The sequence below is a fragment of the Acinonyx jubatus genome, chromosome D2 (assembly GCF_027475565.1).
Source record: "Acinonyx jubatus isolate Ajub_Pintada_27869175 chromosome D2, VMU_Ajub_asm_v1.0, whole genome shotgun sequence".
In the NCBI taxonomy this organism is placed as follows: domain Eukaryota; kingdom Metazoa; phylum Chordata; class Mammalia; order Carnivora; family Felidae; genus Acinonyx; species Acinonyx jubatus.
Window position 1 is genome coordinate 30,949,217 of NC_069393.1, and position 27,871 is coordinate 30,977,087.

Here is a 27,871-nt window from a genome sequence, read left to right on the forward strand (position 1 = left end):
CTTCACCCCTTCCTGAAGCTGCCCACGGCACCTGTATTTGAGGAGCTATTCTAGATCCCAGCTCCAGAAAAATCCCAAGTAGAGAACAGATCAGAGCTAGGGAGAAGAGGCATTCCGGCTGGCTGGCAATATCCTTCTCTGCCAGGCCAGCCCCTGAGAGGTGGGGGGGGGGGGGGGGGTGGAGGCTCCCCAGCTCAGAGTTTCTTTCTAATCCCATCTTCCCTGCCCCCTTCATTCACTCATTCTCTCCAAGCTGTGTGATCTTGAGCAAATGACTTTACATCTCTGTGCCTCTATTCCTTCATCTATAAAATGGGGATAGAATTGTTGTGAGGACTGAGGTAATGCATATCAAGTGCTTAACCCCATTCCTGGGGCACAAGTCTTTGCCAGTGTTAGCTGGCCCACCCCTTCTGACGTCTCTGTGTTTCAATCTTAAAATACCACCATCCCTCAAACTCCACCTAAATGGCCTTTGGCCTACCCTTGGAAGGCCAGGACTGGTATACCCCCCAGGAATCAGCCTGGCAGGGAGGGGAGATCTTGGAAAGAGAGATTACTGACATTTAATGCAGTTTCCATACATAATTTTTTTTCATTCAATCCTATGCCCCCTTATGAAATAATTATAATTTTTTCTCTATTTTAGATGATGATGAAGGGAGCATCAGAATGGTTAAGTAACTTGCTCAGTTCAAGGTCACACAGAAGGTAAGGAACAGAGCCCAAGTTTCTCTGAGCCAAAAATGTTTGTACCCGTGCCCTCTACCCCACTGTTCCTTGGAGGACAAATTTTTAACGCCCTAGTCCCCTAAAGTGCTACGAGAGGTTTAGAGGGGTCTGGTAAACAGTTCTGCCTGAGGTTATTCAGACAAGTAGACCCATCCAGGATGATCTACATCCCAAGTTCATACCCAAGTTCACATAGCTGTAAGCCCCAGCTTGATCACGACTTCGGCGTTCAAGATTTTCTCATTTAGAGAGTCGGTTTTGGAAACATCCCAACATGTAGAAGGCATGGGACGTAATACAGACGAAGGGAGCCAAAAGTGAGACTCCTCAGTTTGATCAGATGAGAAAGCTGACACAGCCAAGCCAAAGGAGAGCTTAGATACACTTCCTTAGTTTTTGGAAAAGAAAATTGGCCAGACTCCACTTCCAGCTGATTTCCAGCGGCCGGGTTTTCCAAGTCGCCAGGCCCACCGCCTCGCGAGGACCCCCCTGAAAGGCCCCCAGCTCGGCAGAGGCCGCGCCCGGGTGGCCCTCGGTTCCCCCCTTCCGGGGCCCCCTGCCGGCCCCGCCCCTGCCCGCCCAGGCCCCGCCCCGGCCGCGCGCCGTCCCCCTCTGCTCGAGGACTCACTAGGGCGAGCGAGCGGCGGCGCTCGGCATTGTGGCAGGCGGCGGAGGCCGGCGAGGGCGCCGGAGTCGCGGGTAGCGGCGGGGCGCAGAGAGGCGCGCGCGGGGGTTCGGACGGCGCGGCGCGGGCTGCTGCGAGTGTCGCTGAGTGCACTCACCTTCTGTCTCGCAACTTCGAAGCCAGGGCGTGGGAGCGCGGGGAGCGCTCGGAGCCCCAGAGCCTGAGGAGCGCAGAGAGGGGCGCGCCGGAGCCTGGCGGGAGAGCGGGCGCCGGGCACCCACTGCGCTCCGAGCGCCCGGCAGCCCTCTGCGCAGCGTGGCTGCCGCTGCCCCCACGGAGGGCACGGGCTGGCGCGGCCGGGCGCCGGGGAGGACGGCGAGGAGGAGGCGGCGGCGGCGGAGACGGCGGCGGCGAGGCTGGGGCCAGGGAGAGAGCCCCGGGGGAGAGGCGCCCGAGCCTGGCCGCGGGAGCATGTGGGCCCGGAGCGGAGCGCGGGGCGCGCTGCTGCTGGCGCTGCTGCTCTGCTGGGACCCGAGGCTGAGCCAAGCAGGTAGGGAGCGATCGGGCGTGGGGGCGGACGTATAGGGGACATTTGCGCCCCAGTCTCCCGAAGTTGAAGTGGTCCATCACCGCGTCGGTGTGCACAGGGAAAGCGCCACGGCACCCAAGTTAGAAGGTAGATTTCTCCGCCCACCAAAGTGGGCGATGGCGCAGCCACCCCTCGGGCGGCGCAGGCCAGGTGGTTCAGAGTAAGCTTCCTGTCCCCGCCTAGAAGGGATCACTTCTTTTCCTTGGAACGGGTGCCCGAGTCGAGGTCTGCTCCTACCGGAGGACTGGCCTCCAGGGGACCCCAGGTTCCCCGCGCACGGAGACCCGGGGGGGGGGGGGGGGAGACTCGCCGCTTCGGTCAGGTGTGCGTTTATGTGCGGTTCGCCGGAAACTTCCTAGTCGGGGTCCGGGCTCGTCCAGGCGCCTACGCGCTGCACCCTCCGGAATCAGCAAACGGGAGGGAGGGATAGAGAGACCTGCGGAGCACTGGAAGTGCGGGTCTGCTCGGCCTGCCGGAGGAGGCAGGCTTGAAAGGCTTTGGCTATCGAAGGGGGAAGGGCCGAATACTGCTCGCACAGCTTTCCCTGCGACCGCAGGATCCGCTGGTCTGGAGGAATATTTTCTGGGGTTTGGTATGTATGTGTGTTGGGGTGGAGGGGAGTACATAGTGATCCTGCCAAGTTTCCGTCTAAATGGGTCACTGACATTCTCCCGGTCCGGGGAGCGGACGAGGTGCGCGTATCTACATTGGGCCTGTAGGATGCCTTAAGGGGGTTGGTGGGCTCCTGAAATAAAGTGCCTACCGCCACCGCCTCCAGCACCTCGCTGTGGTCGTGTACACGTCTCCCTCGTCTGTGGCTGGGCCCCGCGTCGTCGTCTGGGCTGTGTCTTCCCGGCGAGCCGGTGGACGCAGAGGAGCCAACCTTTCTTTGGTGCCGGAACCCAAGTAGGTGAGCTGGCAGCGGCGGCCGGACACCTCCGCTCCCTGGGCGGGGCGGGGCGAGGCGAGGCGTGGCGAGGCGAGGCAAGGCGAGGCGAGGCGGGGTGGAGTGGGATGGGTAGGGGGCGTCCCGCGCGGAGCCCTCTGAGTTGAGGCTGAGAATGGGGCTGGAAACCTGGCGCAGAAAGTAGAAGAGGTGACGCAGCCCTCCCCCTCCCCCTCCCCCTCCGCGGTGCTGTTGGCATCCGCCCCCCACGTACACCCCAATAGCCAAAGATTCCTCACTCTGGAATTAATGATTCCCACGGCCTTGGAGCGAGGGCTTGGTTTTAGCACATCCTCCACTTTTTTTTTCCCCCCAGCCCTGTGTTGTAAAGTTACGACACAATCATTTGATCCAGGTTAATTACGATTTGGGCAGCCTCTGGTATTTAAAGCAGTGTTTTGAAGTTGGAAGGTACTGGTGGGGGAGGGGGCAGGCTGCTGAATGACCAACCTTGTTTTAAAGAGCGCAGTTTAATGCGGGAGGTGCTGGGCTGGGGTGTTGGTTTCTGGTTTGAGGGTGTTTGAGGGGAGGTGATTGAAGGGTAGGGTGAAGTCTTTGTGAACTTGGGCAGGATTGGCGCTTGGGAAACTGTTTTAGAACCAACCGGGCAATGGGATGGGGAATAAATACTGAGGTTACTGAGGGTGGGGGGAGGGTCTCCGCTGGGCAGGAAAAAGACAAGACTGGTTGGCCGAGAGTTCCCCGGAGCCAGGTTCCGCTGGGGAGGCTGGGGGTGGCCTGCCTTTCCTGCTTAACAAAGCATCCAGCCCCCACCTTTCCCAGGCGAAACCCCAGGCCCAGGGCTTTGATGGATTTGGGCACAAACGGAGCCCAGCCAGAAATGGCCTCTAATACCAGGCTTTGATTTCTCACTCGTGAGCAGAACCGGTGTTGGAATTGTGCTCATTACTTAGCACGGCAGGGGCTGCCTGCCCACCAGCCTAGAGAGGGGCCAACTGGTGGGGTTGGCCTGCAGGCTTCCCTCTGCCCAGAGTGTAAAGCCCTTAGAAATCTGCCTTCAGGAGGGAGAACAGGCACCTTCCTCCTACACAGCTCATCTCTCTGATGCCACAGGCACAGAACTTCTTTCAGAATGTTCTTTGGGTCTGCCCGTTGGATCCTTCATGAGTCCCATTTCACTGATGGGGAAAACCAAGGCCAGCGTGTTGGCTTTCCTCAAATCTTGCCTTCACTTGACCACAGATTGCAGACGTGCACACGGGGCTGCTCCTCTCCAATAGTCAGGCTGGTTCAGGTCACATTGGATTCCTCCTCAGAGCCCTCCTCGGGGCCCCATCCACCTCTGCCTCGAGGTTTATATCAAGCTGAGGGAGATAAGGCTGTCTCCATAGAAGGGGGGGGGGGGTCTTTCTGGGAGATGTGCAAGCTCCCCTCAGGTAGCAGGCGCCGCTCTTTCCTCTCACCGCCCCCCTCCCCAGTAAATATGGAGATGAGCTCCCTTTACAGCACTGAGGATTTTTAAGCCATAAAGTTTGATGCTGGAGAAATCAAACCCAGAACCATAAAACCCCAGACCCTTAGAAGAGGATGTCAGCAAGTGACTGGCCAGCAGAGTCCACTTCAAAAGCCTGGGTTAGCCCTGAGGATATCCTGTCACCCCACCCACCTGTTAGCCTTTCCTGGAGCTTTTAATGAGTCTTGCCATGGCCTCTGGCTGGGATGGTTGAGAAGGGACCACGGTGTCATGATAACATTTCCTTTTAAGATGCAATTAAAAATCTGAGTTTTCCGAGTGTCTCTGCTCTGTGTGCATGTGTGTGTGTGGGGGGGGGGGTGGTAGCGTAGTGTGGTGTGGTGGCCCATCCGTGTCTCTCTCTACACGATAGCAAACACCCATCTCAAAAAAATGGAAAATCTAGAGGGTCTTAATGAGATTTCTCATATAGTGAAAGTATCACAGCAGGGGAGGAATTTCGGAGGTAATTTCTCTCCTCCCCCCCCCACCCCTCCGGAATTCCGGAGGACAAAACAATTCCTCTCTTTTCCAACCCCCTTATTTATGCTGAAGCTTTGGAACAGGCCCGGACGTGCCCCCCCCCCCCCCCGGGGTTACTTGGGGACTCAGGGATAGATCTGGAATCTGAACTCAGGCCTCAAACCTCAGGCTAGTTGTGGCTCCTTCATTCCACTAGCCTGCAGACTGGCCAGCATGGATCTGGGACCGAGATGCCAAATTGAGGCCCCACAGAAGGCCAGCGGCTAAAGATAAGGTTTGTTAGGTAGTTAGGACAGATGGGACTTGTGTAGCAGGATGGGGGAGTGGGTGAAGAGATAGAGTCAGGAACTCAGACCCCAGACGGGTGGAACAGGGCTGGGCCAGACATCAGAAGTAAGGTCCTGAGACTAGCGAAGTGCCCAAAGGTTGCTCCACTCCTGGTGCCTAATCTGCCCTGGGTGAGACGAATCACAGGCCAAGCTCCTTTGGGCTCTGAGACTACCTGGCTCTACATTTTAAAGCTTTGCCTTCATATAAATGGGGCAGGATATATTTTTACTTTCTATTTTCAAGCTTTGGGGGGCTCCATCTCCTCCCTACCCTGTGGCTGTTGGCTGTCGGGCCTAAGATGAGATCTGCTTCCCATCTCTCCTTCCCTCCTCATCAGTGTCTTCTAAGGAGGGTGTGGGCTGCCTAGGAATTTGGGGATGAGGCTAGAGGAAGACCCCTTCTGTTCCCAAGTGCTTAGAGTAACTTTAGGGATTCTGAATGGCCCGACCTGGAGCGCCCCCCTCCTCCCCTGCCGGCGGCTAAGCGCGTTCTTTAGACTCTCAGCTCTGGAGTTGGGCTGGAGACACCCTGTAGGAAAGGGGGTGAGGCAGGGGCCAGGGTTGGGACTGGGGCTGGGGAGTGGAGTCATCTCAACCAGGTGCCTCGGCTGGGGTAGCCTCCGGGGGAGAAAGGAGGAAGCGGGCATCCCAGGCCACAGGCGGCGCCTCTCCCGGCCCCCTCTTCACCAGTTTCCTAAACAGCTTCCACAAATGGAGTCATTAAAGCTGTGAAGGCAGAATGAAACCAAACAAGTGCCTTCTGTGCTTTTTCTGTTTCGTTTCTTTATTTTTTTTTAAAGGGAAATTTAAAATACCGTAATGAAGATAATACGAGGAAGGGCACTTTCGGGCAGGTGGGGGGAATTCATGCACTGCCCCCTTCGATTTGCTTCCGGAGTTGCGGCTGGGGCGCCCCCCTCCCCCCGTGGGCCTGCGCTCGGGGGGAGCCCCGGCCGCCCGGGGAATGCCTCCCGACCCTCACTTTGCCGAGCCACTTTGCGGAGCCGGGCCCCGGGCGGGCGGGCGAGTCAGATTCGCACTCGGCCCCGCTCCGTCGCGGCCAATGCGCCCCCATGGGGTGGGCAAACCGCGGGTCCCACGGCGCTCCTTTCTCTCCCAGTCTGGGCTTTTCTCTCGCTAATGGCAGCGAAAACACATGCTGAAGTGCAGGCATAAATCAACCACCTCCCTGCTCCCATACCCCTTTTGTTCCCTCTTGCTTCTTTCCGAAAGCGCCGAGGTGCTGGAAGCCCCCGAATCGACCCTTGCGGACAGCGCTGCCTGAGCCTGACCCTGACCGTGATTAGCCCTCTCCGCGGGGGTGGACTCCGTGGCGCCCAGCCGGCCTCGCACTTACCTGGGGGCCCTGCACCTGGGCGTCCCCGCTCCCTCTTCTCCCCCGCACCCCACCGAGCTCCTCCCGCTCCTCCTCAGCACCGCCCCCCCCCCAATCCGCCTTCCCTTCTTCTCTCCCCTCCCCTGAGCTGTATCCGTCCACACTGCACCGCCTCTCGACCTCCCAACAGCGCCAGTGCGCCCAGCCACCCTCCTCACCTCCCTGAACGGGCTGCCCCCAGTGCCTCACAACTTTTCCTGAGCCCTGTGGCTCGGTTCTCGGAGCAGGCAAGCTGTGGGTGTGAAAATGGACATGGGCCGAGGTGGGAGTGTGCGGTGGGAGGTGAGGATGGGTGGGGGGTGTTAGGCTGTGGAGGTGAAGGTGCAGGAGGAGGGGATGTGTAGGGGAGAGGTATGCCTTTTGTATATGGGGGTGTGATGTACGTGGCTATGTGTGTTTGGGTGTGTGCAATGTGCATATGGGCACAGCTGTGGTGTGTTTGTGTATAAATAGGTATGTGAAGTGTGGGGACAGTGAGTCACCACCAGGCATGGGAAGCTCCATCCATTGTATGCTGTTGGGGATGTCTCTTCCTGGTGGGACCCAGGCCATTTGCCCTTCAGCACTAAAGAGGCCTGATTTTGCCCTGTGCTGGGGGTTGTGAGCAGGATTTGGTTCAAGTGCCAGGTTCCAGAGTTGGAAGGGCAGAGGCTGGCATCCCCCATTGAGGACAGATAAACAGGCCTGATTGAGGGTAGCTCCTGCTGCCCCAGAAGGAGGAAGGTCAGCCATAGATAGGTCCTAAAGCCAGTCCAGGAGCTTGACTGACAGCCCCCAGGACAAGCGTCTGAGTCCTTGGGTCGCCTCCAGTTGACTTCCAGCTTACCAAGAACAGTGGCGGCACCTAGGGTTTGGAGATCTGCTCTCTGACCTGGGTCAGGCTCATGCCGCAGCCCTCTAGGGGCAGTGGGGTCTCCTCTGGAATTTGCTAGAGAAGAGGCAGACAGAGCTGGAGTGAGTGGCACCCCTGATGGAAAGCAACATAAGCAGGCATGGCTGGGGCCGGGGGTCTCAGTGGAGGCGATTGAAGGAGGACACATGTGCACCCAGACACACAGGAGTCCTACTCCACTGTCTTACCACCTCCTTGGTCACCAAGGGTTCCCCCTGCCTTCGTGCTTTGGCCTATACTGACTGCCACCCTTAACTCTCGGATAAGAGATGAGCCAATGTGGAGCAGGGAGACCTATAGGAAAGTCACAGCCCCATTGCTGGTGCATATGGCTTTAGTGTTATCAACCCTCTTAGAGGTGGGACCTCACTTGGTCCTTGTAAGAACCCCACCGGACAGGAGGACGCTCACTAGGAAACTGACCTGGGACCCAGATCAGAGCCAGAGCCGCCCTGGCCCCAGCCCTCAAGGTGGTGACTATGCTGGATGCTGATGTCCACTTCAGAACCGTGAAATGCCATTCAGGGAGCCTCAGATGCCAAATGGGGGCAGTGACCATATAGGTAGGGAGAGCACAGCAAAGTGTAAACTTTGTAAGCCCTGGGGCTTCCTGGAGGAGGTGATGGGAGCCAGACCTTGACTCTCTCTTTTTCAGGTCTTTCTAACAGCATGTCCTGAAAAGATGGGATGGGGGCTAAGCCAGCTAGCTGGGGCACCTGGGCAGGGGTGGCCGGCCCCAGGCCTCGCCCACTCTCAGAGAATTGGCTGTATCGGCATCTGCTCGGCCACCGTCTTGGGCAAGCCCGGTCCTTGGTGAGGCACCCCCTGGCCATATTTCCACTCCTGGGCCTCTCAGCCTCATCCGAAGGGGTGCACCTTGGGGACCTGACCCTCAGCTACCTCTGACTGCATGCTGGGACCTGGGGTGGAGGCTTGAGAGGAAAAGATATCTCATTTTTTGATTCGTTCCCTGTGGCTCTTAAAGATGGAGTGAGCTCAGAAAATACTTCTTAAGCACTAGAAGGCATGGTGTCGGGGTGGGAGCATGGGGTGGTATGCTTCTGTGCCTTCTGCTGTGCCCCCAGGGCGGACAAGAAGGGAAGGACAGAACCCTGTGCCCAGGAACTTCTATGAGCCGGCCAGAGGGGAAGGTTCACTTGTCACTACCGCGGGCCTCAGTTTCCTCATCTGTAAAATGGGGGCAATAATACCATCCTCATGGAGCTGTTTCAAGGATCCTGCACCCTGGTTATGATAAAGTACTTCGCACAGTGCATGGCACACAGTGGTTACTCGGGTGCATCCTCCTCAGGAGACAGCCCTGTGACGCCAGAGACGGCTTCCTCTAGAGGCCTGGGGGGAGGAAAAAGGATGGAGGCTTATGGCCTGGAGGCCCAGCAACTCCTGGCCTGGGAATTAGGAGGTTCTGGTGTTTGCTGTTCCGCCGCTGTGGGACAAGTGCCTTTTCCTCTCTGGGTCCTGGTTGGTCTCCTCTTCTGTAAGTTTAAGGTTGGGGAAGGTAGAAGGATGACCTTTAAGGGCCTCAGGTTTTGTTTTGTTTTGTTTTTGTTTTTTGTTTTTTTTTTTTTGCTTGGTTCCAGCTGAAGAGGCCCCAGCAGCCAGCAAGAGACAGAGAGGTAGCTGAGGCCCAGAACCACTTGTGTTTACAGAGGCCCCTCTAGAACATCAATATATCGACTGGAATGCCCTTGTGAGCATTATGTGGCCCTGGGTCTCTCTCTGAAGCCATAAATTACCCTTCAGGACCTCAGTCCCTTTTTCCTGTTCCATAAGCATCTCCTGTCTCAAAGGCAGAGAGCCCCAGATGCCAAGCAGGGCCCAGGGGACAGAGAAAGACCCTGTGGCAGACAGCCTGAGCATTTGAGAGAAGAGGCCCTTGTTCTCCCCGACCCTTCCAGGCTCAGGGGGGCCCCGTGGAGGATGTGGGAGGAACACACTCTCAGACCTAGCCAGACCATTCATTGTTTCATTTCTCAGGGGTGGAGGGTGACTGATCTCGGGGTGGGGAACGAGGGATCTGTCTCCACCTCCCCCCTGGAATATCGGCCCAGCCCTAAAACTTGGTGCACCCTCACATTCGTTCAGAGTGAGCAGGCACTGGGCTCTGCGGTGAAAGTTGGGCAAAGCCTGGGCCTGACCCTTGAATTGGTTTGTGTCCCTTCTTGAGGCACGAGCCGTGCATCAGGTGTGCGCTGCCGGGTGCAAGAGTGAGTGAGACGGTGGAGAGGAGCTCACTCAAAGATGAGCCAGGCCACGTGTGGCCTGGGAGGGATCCAGTGCCACGCTCAGGGGGCAGGCTGTGCAGTCAGACCGCTTGGGTTCAAATCCTGGCCGGGGCACCCTCCAGCTGTGTGCCCTAGAGCAAGTTGCCCTCCCTTCCTGAGCTTTAGTTTCTTCATTGGTAAAGCGGGACTGCTAACAATGCCAGTCCTCATCAGATTGCTGTGGGGAAGAACGAGGTCACACACACAAGAACTTTGCACGTTCTCAAGTGCTCAGTAGCCTTGCTGTCCTCCTCGGCGTCATTATTACTGGTGCCACGTATCGAGTAGTACAACAGGGAGTGTTGTTCCTGTTAAGAGAAGGCTCCTGGGGGCGCCTGGGTGGCTCAGTCGGTTAAGCGGCCGACTTCGGCTCAGGTCATGATCTCGCGGTCCGTGAGTTCGAGCCCCACGTCGGGCTCTGGGCTGATAGCTCAGAGCCTGGAGCCTGTTTCAGATTCTGTGTCTCCCTCTCTCTGACCCTCCCCCATGCATGCTCTGTCTCTCTCTGTCTCAAAAATAAATAAATGTTAAAAAAAAAAATAAAAAAAAAAAAAGAGAAGGCTCCTGTGCGCCTGCGTGGCTGGTCAGGAAGGCTTCCTGCAGGAGGAAGGGTGTCGTTTGGCCTTTGAAAGAGGAGCGGAGTTTGGGTAAGCAGAGAGGGCATTCCTACGAGGGGGTATATTTGCGACCGGCTGGGGGTGGGGACATCTGGCATGTCCATCCAGGAAACAGATTCCAAATTCAGCCACTGATTAGTATCTGATCATCTGGTACAGTAAGAATTCTGGGGCCAGGGGTCCCTTAGTGCTGTGGAAAGAGCCACGGCTTTGGAATTGAAAGCATTCATTCACTGAGTGCCTGGGCCAGGTGGCTCAGTGTCTCTGGACCTGCACATCCCCACCTGTGAGGTGGCCTGCCACCTTCACTGGGCCCTGGTGTGCTGTGAGATGGCATATGCCTCTCCCCTACCCTGATCTGGCTGACCCCTGCTTTTCTCCCTGTACATCTCTGGGCAGGAGAGCAAGCGGGCAGAGAGTGACAGCTTCTAGGTTGACCAGAGAGCATGGGAGAGGTGGCAGGATGAGAGAGGCTGCCTGCCTTTTCTGGTCCCCTAGGCCTGGTGGCATCACCAGGTCTGGGAGGAACATCTTCTACTGAGATCACCCAGGAGCCAGCAACCCCCTGAGGCCCCGAGTGGCGTCTAGAGGCATTACCGGAGTCAGGAGACAGCCGAAGGAAAGCAGCTCTGTAATGTGATCAGAGGCGCCCGCCTGCCCAGCCTGGGGCCAGAGCACCCATGGAAGATGCAGAACTTACCAGAAATTCAGTCAGAAATTCCAGGAAAGTCGTGCCTGGCTCCTTCCCCCATCCCACCTTGGAGCATTCTGTGACACACAGCAGGGCAGAGCGAGGCTCACAGAGTGGGCAGTGGCCCAGGACCAGGTGGCAAGGGTTCCATGGGACAGCCTGGCACCCTTCCCTTTCCTTGTCACTGAGCCAGGGCCCCGGGGACCTGGGTGGAGGCAGGATGGGGTTGAACAACCAGCTAATGAAAGAGCAGCTGTGACACTAGGTGACTAGGAGACTGGGCCTGAGTTCACTCCCTTGTGTGTCCCTGGCACCCAGCACAGACCCCAGCACCTAGAAGGTGCTCGATGAACACTCGTAGAACGGATGGATGCGAACTCGCGGTCAGGCCTTACTCACCCAGGTGCCGCTACGATTCAGTCCCTACCGTGTTTGGACTTGACAGTTGTCGACGTAACCAAAGAGCCAGATGATTCTTGCTGCTTTGCTTGCAGCCTCCCCACCCCCACCCCACCCCCGCCTTTGCCTGCCTCTCTCCCTTCATCCTCTTCTGCTTCTGCCTCGGAGCACTTACTACGTACCAGTGACAAAAGTCAGAGCCCCCGGGTGTGAGAGAGTTGACTCACTAAGTCCAATGGAGCCACAAGGAATTAACCAAGTAGTGCAGTCAAGTGCCTTTGACCCCTTTGTGTGGAGAGAGGGGACTCTAGCGGGCATTTGCCGGGCTGGTAAACTTTGTACTTCTCTGCAAGGTGGCCTTCACCAGGCGCAGCTGGCCCAGGCCCTCGCGCAATGTTTGCTTCCTGCTTGCTTCCCAGGCCCATCCATCATTCCCCTCCAGCTTGCCTTCTAGGGCTCAAGAGAACGCCTGTCGCATGCACCTGGGCTCTGGGGCCCGGGAGTAGGTGTGGGCCGAGAGGGTGTTTCTAAAGGCCCATGGGTAGGGTCTGACCGCAGCCCTCCGCCTTCCATGGCAGCTACTGCCAGCTCCTTGGCTGGAGCTGGGTTTGGTGCAGGGGAGCAGTTTTGGCTGCTGGGCGTGGCCGAGCCAGGTCGTCCCTGGCTCTGTGTTCAGCGCTAACATTCAGGGAGCCTCCCTGGGAGATTAAACACCCTGAGGCCCTTGGCTGAGGCCGCGGTAGCCCTGGCCAGTATCACGCTCCCAGCTGGGCACCCCCTGGTCCTTGCCAGGAGCCCCTGTCCCAGGCTAATCTGGAATTCCTGCCTGGCAGCCGGACAGCCAGGGCTGCTGGGCACAGTGACCCCTGCTGTACATCTGACCTGGCCCCGTGTTCTCCTGCTGGTGCGCAGCAGAAAGAGCCCGGAGCTAAGGGTTGGGAAGCCTGGATTCTAATCCTGCCTACACAGTTAATGTGCTGTGTGGCATTGAAGTGGTCCCTTTCCCTCTCTGGGCCTTCAGTGCCCTCCTCTGTCCAAAGGATCTGCCCTAGAATTAGAAAACGGGGTTCAAGTCCTGTCTCCGTCCTTAACTGTAATTTTCTGAGCCTACATCTCCTCGCTATAAAAAAAGAAGCCCTGATTGGTTGTTGGGGAGATCGAATGAGATGGGGCACGGTCAGTAAAAGTTGGTTTCCTTTTCTTTCTGCCGAGGAAGAAATCAATCTCAAGTTGCTGGTTACACCCCTTGTTCTTTCTAATAGTCCCCTCTTGACCTGGAGCGCATTAGACATAAGGTACAGGGTGGCCCACAGCACGACTTGGTTGATCCACCTGGGGTTACAGCGAGGGGGAGAAGCCTGCGGGTCATTATGCATTTAGAAGAGCCCTGGACTAGACATCTGCAAGCTTCAGCTCTAAGGCCAACTCTGTGTGACAGAGAAGTCACTCACCCTCTTTGAGCCTCAGTTTACCCATCAGCAAAAGGAATAAAAGAAGCTGAATGTCAGATAGGGCCAAAGGAGAACACCCCCCCCCCCGGCGTTAGACAAACCGTTCTCCAAACCTCCGGAGCCGATCTGCGATGCAAGGAGGTGGGCAGAGCAGGGTCTGTTGCCCCAGACACCATGCGGTTCATCCGAGAGCTGCTTGCTATGGGGCTGGAAGGGCCCATGATTTCACTTCCCTGGCTGGACCCTCCCGCTGGTAGGTAGGCCCTGGCCTTTCCCCTAACCCGGCTGGTCATGGCTATTGAGCTAGATGACAGCGTTTGGGTCACTTCCCATCCTTCTGCGTGCTCCACACCCCAGAGCAGAGGAGGCCGGGGTGCCACGTCAGGGAAGGTTAGCGTCAGGGCCGGCTTTGATGTGTCTGAGCCAGCACACCATCTGCCATGCCCACCAGAACTTACATAATCCCTCGGCCGGCTGCCCGTTCTTAGAAAACGGGGCAGGCAGGACCAGCGGGGAGTAGAGGACTAGGGTTTTCTTCTCTGCACTGTATTCCCTGGCAGCCCTCACCTCCCCAGCCCGGTGTTCGTTCTCTGAGTTGCTCCCACACCATCCGGTGCCTGAGACATGAATGCAGGGTCAGAGCAAGACCGAGGTTGGGTGGGGACGCGGCGGGCCTCGAGGGCTGCTTGCTGCCTGGCCTCGCAGACCTCAGGGGCCTCCGGCAGGCTGTTTGCTGACGGACGGCACCTGGCCCGCAGCTCACCAGCCCCTTGCTTGTTCCTCTGCTGAGCTCTGATGGGGTGGGGCCAGGGGGGCAGCTCACGCTTCCGGGAAGCAAGGGCAGACCCTCCCGCAGTTGCTACAGAGACGTTCCCCTTCCCACATTTTGTCGTGTAGTGAGCATTTTTAATATATCTAAGTAACAGCCACATAATGCTATCCACTTATTTCCAAGACCCAAGATCCAGTCCTGTCTTTCTTATTTGCTAGCTGTGTGATATCGGCCAGGTTTCTTCGACATTGTTGGTCTTTGTTTCCTCATCTGTGAAATGAGAATGATAAAGCCTGCTTCACATAGCTCTCTTGAGGACTGAATCAGATAATAAGGCATGCAGAGGACAGAGAAACCATCCAATAAATGGTAGTTGTCATCCTTGGTTTCCATTTCCATTCTCTCTCTCTCTTTTTTTTTCCTAAGAAAATGATACAGAATGACCAACTCTGGTTCATTCTAGGAATGCAAGGTTGGTTCAAAATCCATTAATATTAATAACATATGCCAAATTAATATCATATACCATCTTTATGAATCTAAGGAAACAAAATCCTATGATTAGCTCTATAAATGCTGAAAAGCGTTGGTCAGAATTCACCACCCATTCATCATATAAACACTCAAGAAACCAGCAACTTAAGGGATTCTTTTTTGCATGATAAAATATATACATACCCTAGTCCTAAAGCCAGTATCTTCTCTAATGGGAAAACACTAAAGGCATTTCCATTGAGATCACTAGTGAAGCGCGGGCACCCATCATCTCTTCTATTCAACACTGTGCTAGAAGCATTAGCCAATGTGATTAAATGAGAAATCACCTAGAGGCATAAAAGTGGGTAAAGATGAAGTAAAACTATCCCTACCAGATGTTAAAACCATACTGGAGCACCTGCATAATTAAAGCTGTGGCACAAATGTGTGAAGTGTCAGGCCGGTCAAACGTAATAGAAAAGTCCAGAATGAGACCCAGTGCGTAGAGAAATCCAGCATACGACAAAGATCGTGTGACGGCCTACTGGGACAAGGCCAGACTTTGAAATAACTAGTGATGGGACAACTGGGTAGTCATTTGGAAAAAGGTAAACTTTGATCTGCATTTCGTACCATAGAGAAAAACAAAACAAAACAAAACTCCAAATGGATTAGAGATCCAGATGTAAAGAGTGACACTATACAAAATAGAGGGTGAATTCCTCTTTAACACTGGGGTAGGAAAGGCATTCTAACTAGGATTCAGGATCTAGAGACAACAAAATAAAAGAACGATCGCGTTTATCATGTAAATATTAAAGAAAAAAAATTTTTGACAACAAAGCACCCAAAACTAGTCGAAAGACAAAATATGTGACCAACCAGGAGGAAATGTTAGTAACGTATACCTCAGAAAAAAAAAAACTAATATCCCAGTACAGAAAGCACTCTAAAATATTGAGGAACAAAGGCCCAAAAACCTGATAAAAAGATAAAGCGGGGGGGGGGGGGGGGGAAGACATGAATAGATAATTCACAAGATAAGATAATAAAACAATGACCCTTAAACACATGAAAACATTAAAATTCATAGTTAGAAAAACGCAGACTAGGGGCGCCTGGGTGGCTCGGTCGGTTAAGCATCCGACTTCAGCTCAGGTCATGATCTCACAGTCTGTGAGTTCGAGCCCCGCGTCGGGCTCTGTGCTGACAGCTCGGAGCCTGGAGCCTGTTTCAGATTCTGTGTCTCCCTCTCTCTCTGCCCCTCCCCTGCTCACGCTCTGTCTCTCTCTGTCTCAAAAATAAATAAACGTTAAAAAAAAAAAATTAAAAAAAAAAAAGAAAAACGCAGACTGTTTTAAAACGCAACCCTGAGATCCCACTTTCCGCTTTGTAAGACTGGAAAACATTAAAAGTTATGACCACACCTTGTGTTGGAATCACATTGGCGCATGTTCCTGCCTGGAACTGCTCATTGGTGCAAGCCTTCGGGTACGTAATCTGACGCTATTTAACAACCGCACATGCATCCTATATTTTTTGGCCCAACCACCTTCTAGAAATCTTCCCCTTCAGGGTCCCTGGACGGCTCAGTCGGTTGAGCATCTGACTCTTGATTTCGGCTCAGGTCATGATCTTGCGGTTGTGAGTTCAGACTCCACATCGGGCTCTGCACTGACTGTGGATCCTGCGTGGGATTCTCTTCCCCTCCCTCCCTCCCTTCTCTCTCTCTCCGTCTCTCTCTCTCTCTCTCTCTCTCTCTCTCTCAAAATAAATAAACTTAAAAAAAAATAGAAATCTTCCCTTCAGGTACACCTTTATCAATACAAAAATACATACGCACGTTGTTTGTAATTGCAAAATATTGGAAATCACCGGAGTGCCCCGGTGGAGGCCTTGAGTCAGCTACGGGACAAGCACTTGCTGGGCACTGAGGCAGCTATAAAAAATGATAGCATTCTTTGGGGACTGATAGGGTGTGACTTCCCGGACGTATGGAGAAGCAAAGGAAGCACAAGATAGTATCTATAGGATGCTACCTTTCACGTAAGAAAGAAGTGGGTGCGAGACCAGGCCAGATCCGCACCTGCCTTCTCATTGTGTTTTCACGGCTATTCGAATACTTTCCGCTTCCTCATGCGTGCTCGTAGGTCCAAGCAGTGAGCGCCGCGTGGGGGGACAGCTTTCCGTGCTGCTCCCAGGGAAGATGGAGAGGGCAGGACCCATAGGTGCTGTCCCTGCCCTGGCTTCCTGTGGTCCTGAGCGCATCCCGTCGGCCCCCTCCCTCAGACTCGATTTCTCCTTCTATAAAATGGGGGCTAATGAATCCCACACCGCTTGCCTCGCAGAGAGGAGGTGGGGTCATCACAGTTCATGTGTGTGCAAAGGGTTCTGCACGTTATTTATTATTTACCCCCGGGGTCCGCAGGTTGATCTTTGGGCCTCAGATAAGCCTTGGATCCTCCCTTTCCAGTCCCTTGCCACACACACGCATGCACACACACACACACACACACACACCCCTCCATTCTATGCAGAGCCGCAGAACATGCTGAGGTGGCTGCTTAGTTGGCTTTCACCTTGATTAGTGAGGGTCCCACCCGCACGCACTCCATCTGTGTGCCAGGTGTAGTGTAGGCCCTCTGCGGCCCCGGCCTCCCTCCCGCTCTGGGTCTGTTCTCTTGCCCCCATCAGCCAGTTTGCACATGCTGTCTCATTTCGTCCTTTTAATGACTCTGCGAAGAAGGTCTTAGAGGACCAAACCGGGGCTCAGGGAAGTGACATGACCCACCCCAGTCTTCCAGCAATTATGTCAGAGCCTAGTCTGGGTGTTCCCCTAGTCTGGACTCCACATTCCGTGTTCCTTCCAGGAACCCACTCTGCATCCACTGCCCGGGCTGGGAGCAGGTCTTCCCCCTGTGAACATCCCTGGATGTCCCCATGAGAGCTGGCCGCGCAGTGATGATGTCTGGAGTGATTGCGTGGTGACGTTCGGGAGCACCGGAGCCGCTTTGCCAAAGGCAGAAGCCCCACTGGGGTGACAATGGTCTCAGTAAAGAGCTGATGTGCAGAACTGGGCTCTTCCCACTGGCCTGTCCCAGCCAGCACGCCAACCTGTCTCTCCAGCCTGTGCCATTTTAAGGGTTGGTCCAAGAGGGTGCATGCTCACGTGGATACATGAGGAGGAACACTGGCAGCCCCGGGGGCACCTTGTCTGCATGCCTCGGGCCCCTGCAGGTCGGGCATAGTCTGAGGGGAAGGCGCCGAGGCAGGCCTAAGCCTCCACAGAGAGGGAGGGGGCCTCGGGCAGGCAGTGGAGGGCATAATTGCCGGAAGGTCATGCTCCGAGCCCTGAGAACTCTGCTTACCAGTCAATAAGTCATTTATTACACCCTTGACAGCGTCCTCCTCTGCCTCCGCCCTGAGCCCTGTGCAGTTTGCAGAGGGAAGGGCCTGGCCAGCTCAGGGTCTGGCCTCTCCAGGGAGAGGGGCCGCTGGAAGCCTGAAGTAACTCCCCCACCTCTCCAGCACGGCCCACTGGACCAGAGTGCTCGCCCAAGCCCCTGGCGGTGGGGGGGAGGGGGTTGCGGATCTCTGCTGAAAAGAGCTGGCTGAACAAGTTCCCAGGAGCTTGAGCCTGTCCACCTCACTGCCCTGGACTTCATTTCCAAGGCTTCTCCTAGGGAACCCTAGTGCTTGTGGGGGAGGGCCAGCCTTCAGAGCTTCGCAGAAACCACAGCCCGGCAGACCTCGCGAAGGGGCCCGTGAGGGCCCGTTTCTGGCTCTCCCGCCCACCACATGCCAAGGTGGTGCCCATTATTGCTCACAGGCGTGGAGCACTTCGAGCAAAGAGCACCTTCGGTGGAAATCTGAGCTTCTTCACAGCCCAGGAGGTCCTCAGGGTGAGTGTTTTCACTTCCCTCTTACAGGTGGGGGAACTGAGGCAGAGAGAGAGAGGGATGGCTTGCCCGAGTTATTGGGTGTTGCTTTGTGGCTGGCTGATTTTTCACCCTTACCAGGCCCTCTCTGCCCTTGCACAGCTGAGAAAGGTTAAGAAAAGAATCATTTGAGACTATTCTAGATTGCCTTTCCAGGACACCCTGTTGTACCTGCAGGTATTACCTCCAGGGAGCTCAGCAGGAGTTGAGAGGGGCTGTTGGGGCTTTAGGTCTGACTGGTCCGAGAGGCTAAGGGTGTTTACCTGTTCTGGGCCTGGGGAAGCTGGTGGTCCCAGAATAGGCAGCGCCCCCCACCTCCACCAGCCTCTACCCCTCCTGGCTACACCACATCCAAAGAAGGAAATCAAGCTCGAGGAAGATTGAGCCAGTGGCCGCTTTCAGCGGTCTGTGCAGAGTGACCTGGAGAGCTAGCTTGCTTCTGGGAAGAAATGTTGCAGAGACAGCCAGCCACCTTCTCTCTGCCCATTTTGCCCTCCCTGCCACATCAGGCCTCTGACTCTGGGTACCTGGGCCACCTGTCCCCTCCCCGGAATATGTCACACCCTTCCCATGGATGCTCACCACAGTTGAACAGCTGGAAACAGCTTGCAAAGGGAAATTCCGGATCCCACTAGACTCCGAATTCCATGGCCTTCTCTGGCACCATTCTGTCTGGCCTTCGATGGGCTTCCTGGTGTGGGAAGAAGCTCCCCGGGTGTGTCACGGGTCTCGGCCATGGCTGGGACACACGGGTTGCTTCTATGAAGAGCAGCAAACAGCACCTGGGGGGAGGGGAGGACAGTAGGCTTGACCGCAGCAGGCAGGTGCGCTCCACAGTGGAGTCATTGTCCCACGTCACCCTCTTAGGAGCTGAAATGCCACATCAGAGCACACCACTGCCTCCTGCTAAGCCTCGGTTTCCCCGTTTGTTAAGTGAGGGGTTTGAACCTGTGAACTCTGAGGCCCTTGAAAGCTTTCAGCTGCACATTTTCTAACCCCCCCCCCCCCCCTTAGCCCAGCAGCCTGTAGAATTTCCTGAGGTCCCAAGAGGGCAGTTGCGACACTGACTGGCTCTTTCCCAGCACATCCTGTCTAGCCAGGACCCTGTCAACAGAGGGGCTGATGAGAGATTTGGCCCTGTAGCTGCAGGGGTGCGTGGTCCCCATGTCTGTAGGCATGCGTCCACACAGAGTGCCCCCCTCAACCCACTGAACTCGGCACGGCTGGCTCCTCCCTGTCATCCTGGTCTTAGCCCCGCTGTCTCTTCCTCAGAGAGCCCTTCCCTGATCCCCTGCCCCTTTTACTTTTCTTCTAGCACCTACTGCCACCTGGGATGATCAAACGAGCACGGACTCCCACGCTAGCTGGTTTATTATCTGTACCCTCCAGCATGTAAAGTCCACGCAGGCAGGCCACATATGTCACCCTCACCCGGTAATATACCCGCAGGCCTGGAACAGTGCCTGGCACAGAGTGGGCCCTTGGTGAACAGGGGCTCGGTGAATGAATACGCAGGGTCGTGTGTGTGAATCTCCTAGAGTTTTTTTCAAAATTCACATGTCTGGCCTTCACCCCTGGCAGTTCGTACTCAGGGAGGCTGGGCATACGAATTTTGACGTTTCAGACGCACACCCCTTGTTGAGAAGAGACCTGCTCGGTGGTATGATGGGATCACCTCTGCCTGGGTCCCCCCACCCTGAGATTCTGACTTAATTGGTCTTAGGGTCTGCCCTGGGCACTGGGAATCTTAAAAGCACCCAGGTGATCCTGTTTTGCTGCTAAGGTAGAGGGCGCACGATCCAATCCTCTCCAAGGCCTTTCTGGTCCAAAGTTCTGTCATTCTTGGAAAGCCCTGCAAGTTTAAACCACTCTGTGTCCCGCATGGCAAACCCAAACCTCCAGTGGGGGGGAACCTCCTTGCCCTACCCTCCTGCACAGATAAAGAAAGCGATGCCCTGTTTGACCCTCACAGGCAGGCAGGCAGGGGTGTGCCCAGGGCCCCGTGGCCCTTCTCCTCCAGCGACTCCCCAGGAGCACTGGTGGCTCTGTGCACAGCCCAGCACCTCCTTTTCCTGGCAAGAGGGCTGAGCTGTGTTGGAACCTGTCTCTTCCCCTCCCTTGGTAGCACACAGCTTTAAATAAGATCTTCATTTACCAGAAGTTCACACCACAGCTTATGTGTTATATGAGAAGCAGCAATCTTGTGCTCGTGGGGAAGTGCACTGAGACGTAGTGGGGGGGGGGGCGGGGAAGAGGGGGGCGCTGGAGGAGAAGTGGCTGCAGGGGGCGTACGGGAGGAAGGAGAGACCCGTGGAATCCTAGCTGGCGTCCTGCCCCGGCCCTGGTAGTGCCATGCTCCTCTGGGCTCAGCGCGTGGCGGGTGGGGGAGGTGCCCCCGCTCTGCCGGCTGACCTCATGGCTGCTGGAAGGCTCGGAGCTGGGTGGGAGTGTGAGGTCACCAGCAGCTCTGCCAGCGGGGGGTGGGGGGGGGCCCTCCACTGTGCTGCTCCGGGTCATTTACATGTTGTCAGTTGCTGTTGCTGTTGACCTGGTAGTTGCCTCCTGCCCCGCCTTGGAGGCTGTGATAAGGGAGGGATTCGGTGGCCATGGACAGATGCGGCTCCTCCCCCGCGGTGTCCTGCCTCTGTTCTTTCTTTTTGATGGCATCAACATCAATAAACCAGTTCCAGTTGTCCAGGACTCTACAGGTTCCAAGGTGTCGTCCTGCACTCCCCCCAGCCACTCTGTGAGGTGGGTGTGATTACGTCGCTTGTGCTGAGGAAGAAACTGAGGCTCGGGAGCGCTGAGTACCTCGTAAAGGCTCCCATGGCAGAGCAGCGACCTTGCGCCGAAATTTCTCTTGGCTCCGCCTACACCTGGTGGGGGACTGGAGGGCAGATCACCGTCACATCTCTGTGTGCCCTGCAGTATTTTTACTCCATCGGTATTTGTGCTGGTGACCTGAAAGCTGAGAGATCAGAGACGGAGTATCCGAGTGCCTGTGATGACCTTGAGCAAGGCTGCTTCCCTCTTGGGGCCTCAGTTTCCCCAAAGATAAACCAAAAGAGTTGGATTAGGTGGTCTTTCGGGAAGGTGCTACCTCTTAGCTGCCCCTTGTAGGTTTCCGAGTGCGCCCTAGCATTGAGAAGCTGGGGAGGAGGGTCTTACGGTGGCCCCGTCACGGGATCCGTGGTACAAGGCCGAAGTGCATGTAATAAATATTGAGCCGACAAATGCTAAGCCGCATCCCCAGCCTCTGAATAAATAAAAAGTTGCCCAGAATAACAGCCCGGAAAATGCTGGGGCTCCAGCCAGCGCTCACCTTCACCCCTCCCGCTGGCCATGGCTTTGTGCCTCGTCCTCGCACTGTCTCCCCTCCCCCTCCCGTCCACTGTCCATCACTCACTCCAGCCCCAGAGGCAGGCACTGTCCCAGACTGGCCTTAGTTCATGGCTCTGCGGATGACAGCTGGAGCTCACACCAGCCAGACCCTCATGCAGCTAGGGGTGGGGCTGGGGGGTGTGCTTTTAATCCCCAGTGCCAGCCAGAAGTCTTTCCTTTTTTGTGGGATCCTCCCTAGCATTGCCAGCCCCCTCCCTGGGAGATGAACTAGCCAACTCCAGCAAGAAGTCTTCTACTCTGATTGCTCCTGGCTGAGGCTAGCAGGAAATTAGGGCCCGGGATGCATAGGTGGCCCCAGGATGCTCCGGGATCCATTGGTCACACTTAGTGATAGTGCTTTGATGTGTATATGAGGGTGTATTTCCTGTCTCTTTGCGTTACAGCTCAGCATTTATAGGAGCAGAGACCCAACTGTCAGGTCAAACATAAAATCACAGACTGTCAGAGCTCTCTCTCTTTTCATAGACAAGGAAATTGAGGCCCCAGGTGAGCATGTGGGGGGTGAGGAGCACTTTCCCAGGGTCACACAGCTAGAAAGTGGCAGAGCCGCTAGATTTGAATGAACATCTAGGGCCTGTGCCCTTGACCCCCACTGACAGTGCTCTCCTCCCAAGGCCTTTGTTGGAGCCCCACAGATGACCCGTCATCCTTGGGATTCAGTCTAGCCCCAGAGGAGAAGTCCAAGCCTGGGGGAACGAGGCTCCTTGGTGCTATTCTTGGTTTATGGACCACCCTGGGAAGACAATGCCCCATCAGAAAACTTTTCCGCTTCGTGAAAGGGACCACTGTCACGTCATGGGGTTTCACTGAGAGTGTAGGGGCCAGTCCCAAGAAGCAGAGCCCCTCTGTGGCCTTGCAGGCCCCCAAGCTGTGTGAGAGGCGAGCGGTAGCCTCCTGGCATAGAAGGCTCTCAGCACCAGGCAGAACATAGCCCCCCTTTCCGTGGCCCTTTTTAGTCTTCACGGACCATGTCTCCATGGAGGGTTCCAGTAGTTCAGTGGTGGTTTTAGCCCCCATCCTACAGGTGAGAGCACCAAAGCTAGTCAGGTAACTCGGCCCGGGTCTGAGGGCTAAGGCCACGGCCCAGTCAGCTCAGGTCTGGCTGGGAACCTGAGGGGGGAGTTCAGCTCAGCCCTCCTCTCCTGTTGTCTCCTGAAGGTCCCAGGGCCAGCCTGAACTGGCCTGGAGCCTTGGTATCTAGACCCCCTCCGGGGCAGGGCCAGATTCCGTTGGTCCTCAGGCTCTGCAGGCCCAGAACAGACTACCCTATCCCCCTCCTCCCCAGCACCCAGGGCAGGTCCCCTCCTCCCCTCTGGCTGCCGCAAAGCAAATGCCGGGGCCTCCTTGCAGGACTCCTGCCCTGTTGCTGCTGCCTCTGACATCCCGCCCCAGAAGATAAGGATCCTGTCTGGCGCCTGAGTGCTTTTTTTCCTCCTTCTTTCCGAATCTGTTCCCTGATTATCTGCAGACAGCCCCTCACTGGGGGGCCACCAGGGAGAGGGCCCAGCTCACAGAGAAAGACAGGAGGGGGTGGTGCCCAGGAGGCCTGTAGCCACCAGTAGGCCCTGCTGGCCAGACCCCCCCACCCCCACCCCCTGCACGCATCTGGGGGCCTGACGGCCATTTACTAAGCCCTCACTCTAGCCTGAGCCCTCAGCTTAGCAGAGAGCTGAAGGCTAATATCTCTGGGTGGACTGACCCACTTTAGTGGGAAGAGGGGTATGTGGACGGAGTGGGCCAGAGGGTGGGGTCGCTTCCGTGGTCAGCGTTCCTCAGCATTGGGCCTGGATGGTGCCCAGAGGGGATGTGGTAGCGGCTACAGCCAGCCAGACAGCCACATCCTGTGGGAGACGCTGGCCCTTCCCAGGCCAGACAGGGGCTGAGGACACTTAGGGACAGAAGAGGGAGGGTGCTCAAGGGCTCCTAGAGCCTCTCCCCCAGCTCTGGGGACTGGTCTCAGAGATGGCCAGGGCTGGCAGGGCCTCCTGGCTTCAACCAGGAAATGAGGGGTGACTCCCCATCACCTGGGCCTAGGACCTGGCTCCATGGTAGAACCCCAGCCTTGGACTGCCAGGGCCACCCCTAGAGAGCAGCAAGTCACATTCAGGCAATGTACACAGATAAGGAGACCTGTTCAGAGCAAGAAGGGATCATGCCCCTGTCGCCCGCTGGCAAATTGGATGCTCTTCCGTTTCCCAGGAGTCTGCATCACGGGTCCACTGCACTGGGAGTTGGGAGCCCTAGATTCAGGTCAGTGTGTTAACGCTAACATGCTGTGTGACCTTGGGCAAGTTCCTTTTCCTCTCTGGGCCTTACACTCTTCAGCTATAAACTGGGGAGGCAGCCCACGTGGGATGAGGACATATGGCCTTGTGTTGGAGGTAATATTCTGGCTTGGAGTAGGTGCCCCATAAAAACGATCGTGTCCAGCCATGAGCAGGGACCTCAGGACTGGCAAAGCCCGCTGCAGGAGCCTGGGTGGCGGTCTGTCAGGAGGCTGGGGATCAGCCATTTCCCTCCATGAGTCTTTTTGCCCGTGCAGGCTTTGGAAAAGGCCCTACATCTTCCCTGCTCCCAAGCTCCGCTCGCCATCCCCTCCCCCAGCCCCCTAAAACCATTTGGGGGAAGGGAAGCCATGCAAGATCATTTTTTATGGCTTCCTGGCCCCGGAGCCAGAGGGCTGAGGATTGGGTGGTGTGGGCTGAATTCCTGAGCCTCCCCGTCCGGAGCCTTCAGCTCGTAAATATGAAGCCCGGGGCTGAGAGGATCTGGCCGTTAAGCTGTCAGCAGAGCGCCCACTTAGAAAGTCATAATGTGGTTCTCGGAGCTGGGCCCAGGGCTCTTCCACCCCACCCTGACGGCTGTGGGGCTCCCTCTGCCTGGGCCCCCCGCTTGAGCCACCAGTCACCCGTGCTTCCTCCTGCTGCCACCCTTAGCTGTGCCTTGGTTTCTTCTATGTGCAAGGACCCTTCTCTCTTGGTCACCAAGACTGGCGCTTATGTGGACAAGCTCTGGCAGCAGAAGGGGTCAGTTGTCACCTTTCCCACTCCTTAGCCGTGTGTCCTTAGGCACGTCAGCCCATCTGACACCCCCCTTCAACCTCAGAATGGAATTAGTAGCAATCTACTCCCATAGCACCTGTTGCCGTGAAGTTGAAATGACGTTATGTTGAGAGGGGAGGTATCACTCGGTGGTTAGGGGGCTCTGGAGTTTGGGAGCCTGGATTCAAAACTCAGTTGCACCCCTCTCTGACCATAGGGCCTTGGGTGATCATTTTACCTCTGGTGGCCCCCGTTCTCCCGTCTGTAAAGCGGTGCACATACAGCATCTGTCTCGGGGTCGGTGTCTCCGTCCTCAGCTTGTGGCCTCTATGGGGTCGGGAAGGGACGGCTTTATTGGGAGCAGGAATGGTCTTTATTAGGGCTCCTCCTTAAGTCCCCGCCCCTCCCCCCCTCCGTCTTGAGAAATGTTTAATGCTTACCTTAAGGCAAGTAAAAACAAATGCCTGTCCATTTCCCTCATTTGTGGTGAGCTGGGTGGAGGGGGGGAGGAGGGACGGTCACCTGAGCTGGGGGAGAGGGAGTGAGGTGGGAGCAGCCCCACTGGGCAGGTAATTGGGGACGGAGGGGCCTCCTCTGTCTTCCCACAGTGGGTGGGAGAGAAGGCGGCTTCTGTGTCACTTCATTAAACTCCACCGCAAATAGCCCGACTGCCTAAAACTCCCTGAGGCAGAAATCGGGGGGCCATTCAGCAATGAAAGAAATAAATAGGAGTGTGATCATTAAAAATAAGACAGACCCAGTCGCCCTGCTCCAGGTGGAAACACCGGTCTCCCAGCGATCTGGAGCCCCAGGAAGGCATTGCTGACTGCACACAGGGGTCGACCATTCTGGAAAGTGCCTGCTGCTCCCATAGGGGACGTGATAGCCAGGACGCTGGCACACAGGCTTGGTTATGGCCCGGGCGGGGGGGGGGAGGGGGGGGACCCTGTTCCTGGGCGGCTTCCCGAGAGATGTTCTTGTCTTCCCGAAGCTTCCACCGACTGCAGGCTTTTCTGCTCACACTCACTCTTGTCCTCTCTCCTCCGCACTTGCCTTGACCTTGCTCCACGAGTTCTGTCCCCTTCCCATTCCATCTACAGTCTCCTGCGGGGCCTACTGGGCCCAGACTTAGAAACTGAGGCCCGATAACTCCTGGCTAACTTCCCCGCCACTGAGCCGCCCTGGATGGTGGATGGTAGGGGAGAGGGTGGGTTCAGGTTTGAGTGGCCGGTCCTCCGGCCACCATAAACCTGCCCTCTGTCCCCCGGGGCGGGGAGGGGCCTCTGACCCAGGAGAAGCTGGCTTCTCACTGTCTCTCACCTCACAGACACCTCATAGTCTGGGGTTTATAAGGCAGCAGATAACTTTGCGGGGAGCGGGGTGAGTTTTGGCAGCGGCCCTGGGAAGAGGCAACCTCTTCCGAACCTGAGGTCAACAGAGACCTCTTCCCATGGGGAAAGGGCTCCTGAAGCAGCAGGACGGCTCAGGCCCAAGGGGTGAGTGAGGCTGATAGTAGCCATCTCATTTGCAGGGGTGGGGTGGGAAAAGGGATGGCTGGGGAGCGGGCTGTGGTTCCTCGTCGTGCTGAGCAGTCAGGAGCTCCCCACGTGTGTCACTGGGCAGATCGCTTCACCTTGTGCTCCATTTCCCCCTTCCCAGCAGCACCTACCTCAAAGGAGGTTGGAGGAGCCCCGAGAAGTTCAGCCCAGGGCCGGGAGGCTGGAAGTGCTCAGAAGTGCACCCCATGTCCCTCCCAGTGCCTGCGGGCTAGTAGTATTTGGGGCTACGCTAGACAGGGCCCAGCCAAGACCACCAACTCTGTCACCCCTCCTGCCCCGTTCTCTGTTCAGCAGCACAAGAGCAGAGAGTTTCCCCAGGTGGGCAGTGGGCAGCAGGCTTCTCCTGGGCCATGAGTGACAGCCAGCGCCGGAGGGTTCCTGGTGAGTCTGAAGCCCCGATTTCTTAGGGCAGCTACATAGGCCTCTCTCCCGCTTCTCCACACGCACCCTGTACATGTAAACCTCTGGGCCTGCCCTCGGGGAGCTCTCTGCTCCGCGGGGGAGATTGGCCTTGGCCTTGAGGGAAAATAAGCAGGTATCCTATGTGGGGTGCTGGGAGGCAGGAACAGCTGGGCTGCAGGAGCTTCAGGCTGGTGCAGGAGGGCAGCACATTGGATGTCGAGCCAGCCTCCCCTCCTCTCCCCACCCCTGTGCTGTGGTTTCTCCCCTCCGCCAAAAAGCTCTGCCTCCGAAACAGCCCCAGACATCGTAAGCCACGCTTCTCACGTGCCAACCTGCTCCACACCCCCAAGTGGCACTATTGCTCTCCTGCCATGTGGCCTGCTCCGTTTTGGGACAACTTGGGCAGCTGTCGGTCAAGCCTAAATCTGCCTCCTCTGGCTTCCACCCGCTGGCCCTGGGCCAGCCACTTGCCGCTATGGTTCCTCTGCTAGCATAACCTGCTGAGCCTTAAATTCCCCTTTCCCTGGGACCCAAATATCCCCAGTGAGGAAGGAAGCTCCCAGGGCATGGCCAGTGGTCCCAGACATTGAGGCACTGCGTGTGGCCTGCCTCTGGTAGGCTCCAGTGTGGGCACAGGGCCAGCATGGAGGGTGTGGGTGGTGAGGCTTGGAAGGGCCAGCTTTATCCCTCGCCCTGCTTTCTGCTCCCTCTGACTCCAGCCTCCCAAGGGGCCCATGCATTGCTTCCCGTTAGGCTCACGGCAAGCAGAGGCCAGCAGCAATGATTTCCTCCCTGCCCAGCAGATGCCTGCCTTCTCTCTGACCCGAGCAGATAGATACCCACCCCATTCCTGCCCTCCCATCTGCCCCCCATTCCTCCTCCTACTACGTGGTCTCATTTCTAGGAGATCGGGGCGGAGGGGGGGCGGGTGATGGGGGGCAAAGGCAAGCGGAAGGCATATTCGATATTTCTGGCCATCCTTGTCTAGCCTGAGAATGCTTGTGACTGAGAAATCAAAAGAAAGTTCCTTTGATGGCCCTTAGAAGTAAGAGGAGGCAGGTTCTTTGGTACCAGTCCCCAAGAGCCAAAGACAACTTTGGTAGGGATTCCGCCTGGAGGGGGATTCAGGCAGGCCTGCTAAGCTTCTTTTCATTTAACAGCCTGGGAGTCCACGATTCCCTGATTTTCTTGCTTTGGGGCTTGATATTTCTAAGTTTGTTTTTTTTTTTTTATGTGTATTTATTCTTTGAGAGAGAGAGAGAGAGAGAGAGAGAGAGAGCACAAGCAGGGGAGGGGCAGAGAGAGGGAGACACAGAATCGGAAGTAGGTCCCAGGCTCCGAGCTGTCATCACAGAGCCCGACGCGGAGCTC

The 27,871-nt window shown here is 56.4% G+C and overlaps 1 protein-coding gene and 1 long non-coding RNA gene across 4 annotated transcripts in view; one reads left to right on the plus strand and one right to left on the minus strand.

The window, feature by feature from the left end:
- The first annotated feature begins 1,374 nt into the window (after window positions 1-1,374).
- UNC5B (unc-5 netrin receptor B) overlaps window positions 1,375-27,871 on the plus strand; it is an 81,851-nt gene continuing 55,354 nt past the window's right edge. The window contains exon 1 of one of the 2 annotated variants that reach the window (XM_027062199.2): window positions 1,375-1,907. In XM_027062199.2, coding sequence (XP_026918000.2) covers window positions 1,829-1,907 — 79 coding nt within the window. In that variant the 5' untranslated portion in view covers window positions 1,375-1,828. The remainder of the gene's footprint in view (window positions 1,908-27,871) is intronic. The other variant, XM_027062198.2, reaches the window with a different exon arrangement.
- Window positions 5,945-13,994, minus strand: LOC113600175 (uncharacterized). 2 transcript variants are annotated; one of them, XR_008292426.1, is made up of 3 exons: window positions 13,023-13,994; window positions 7,401-7,502; window positions 5,945-6,315 (listed from the first exon to the last, which is right to left on the minus strand). It is a non-coding gene; the product is annotated as an uncharacterized LOC113600175 (long non-coding RNA). The 2 variants fall into 2 exon arrangements; XR_008292427.1 differs by lacking the exon at window positions 13,023-13,994 and adding an exon at window positions 11,069-11,543.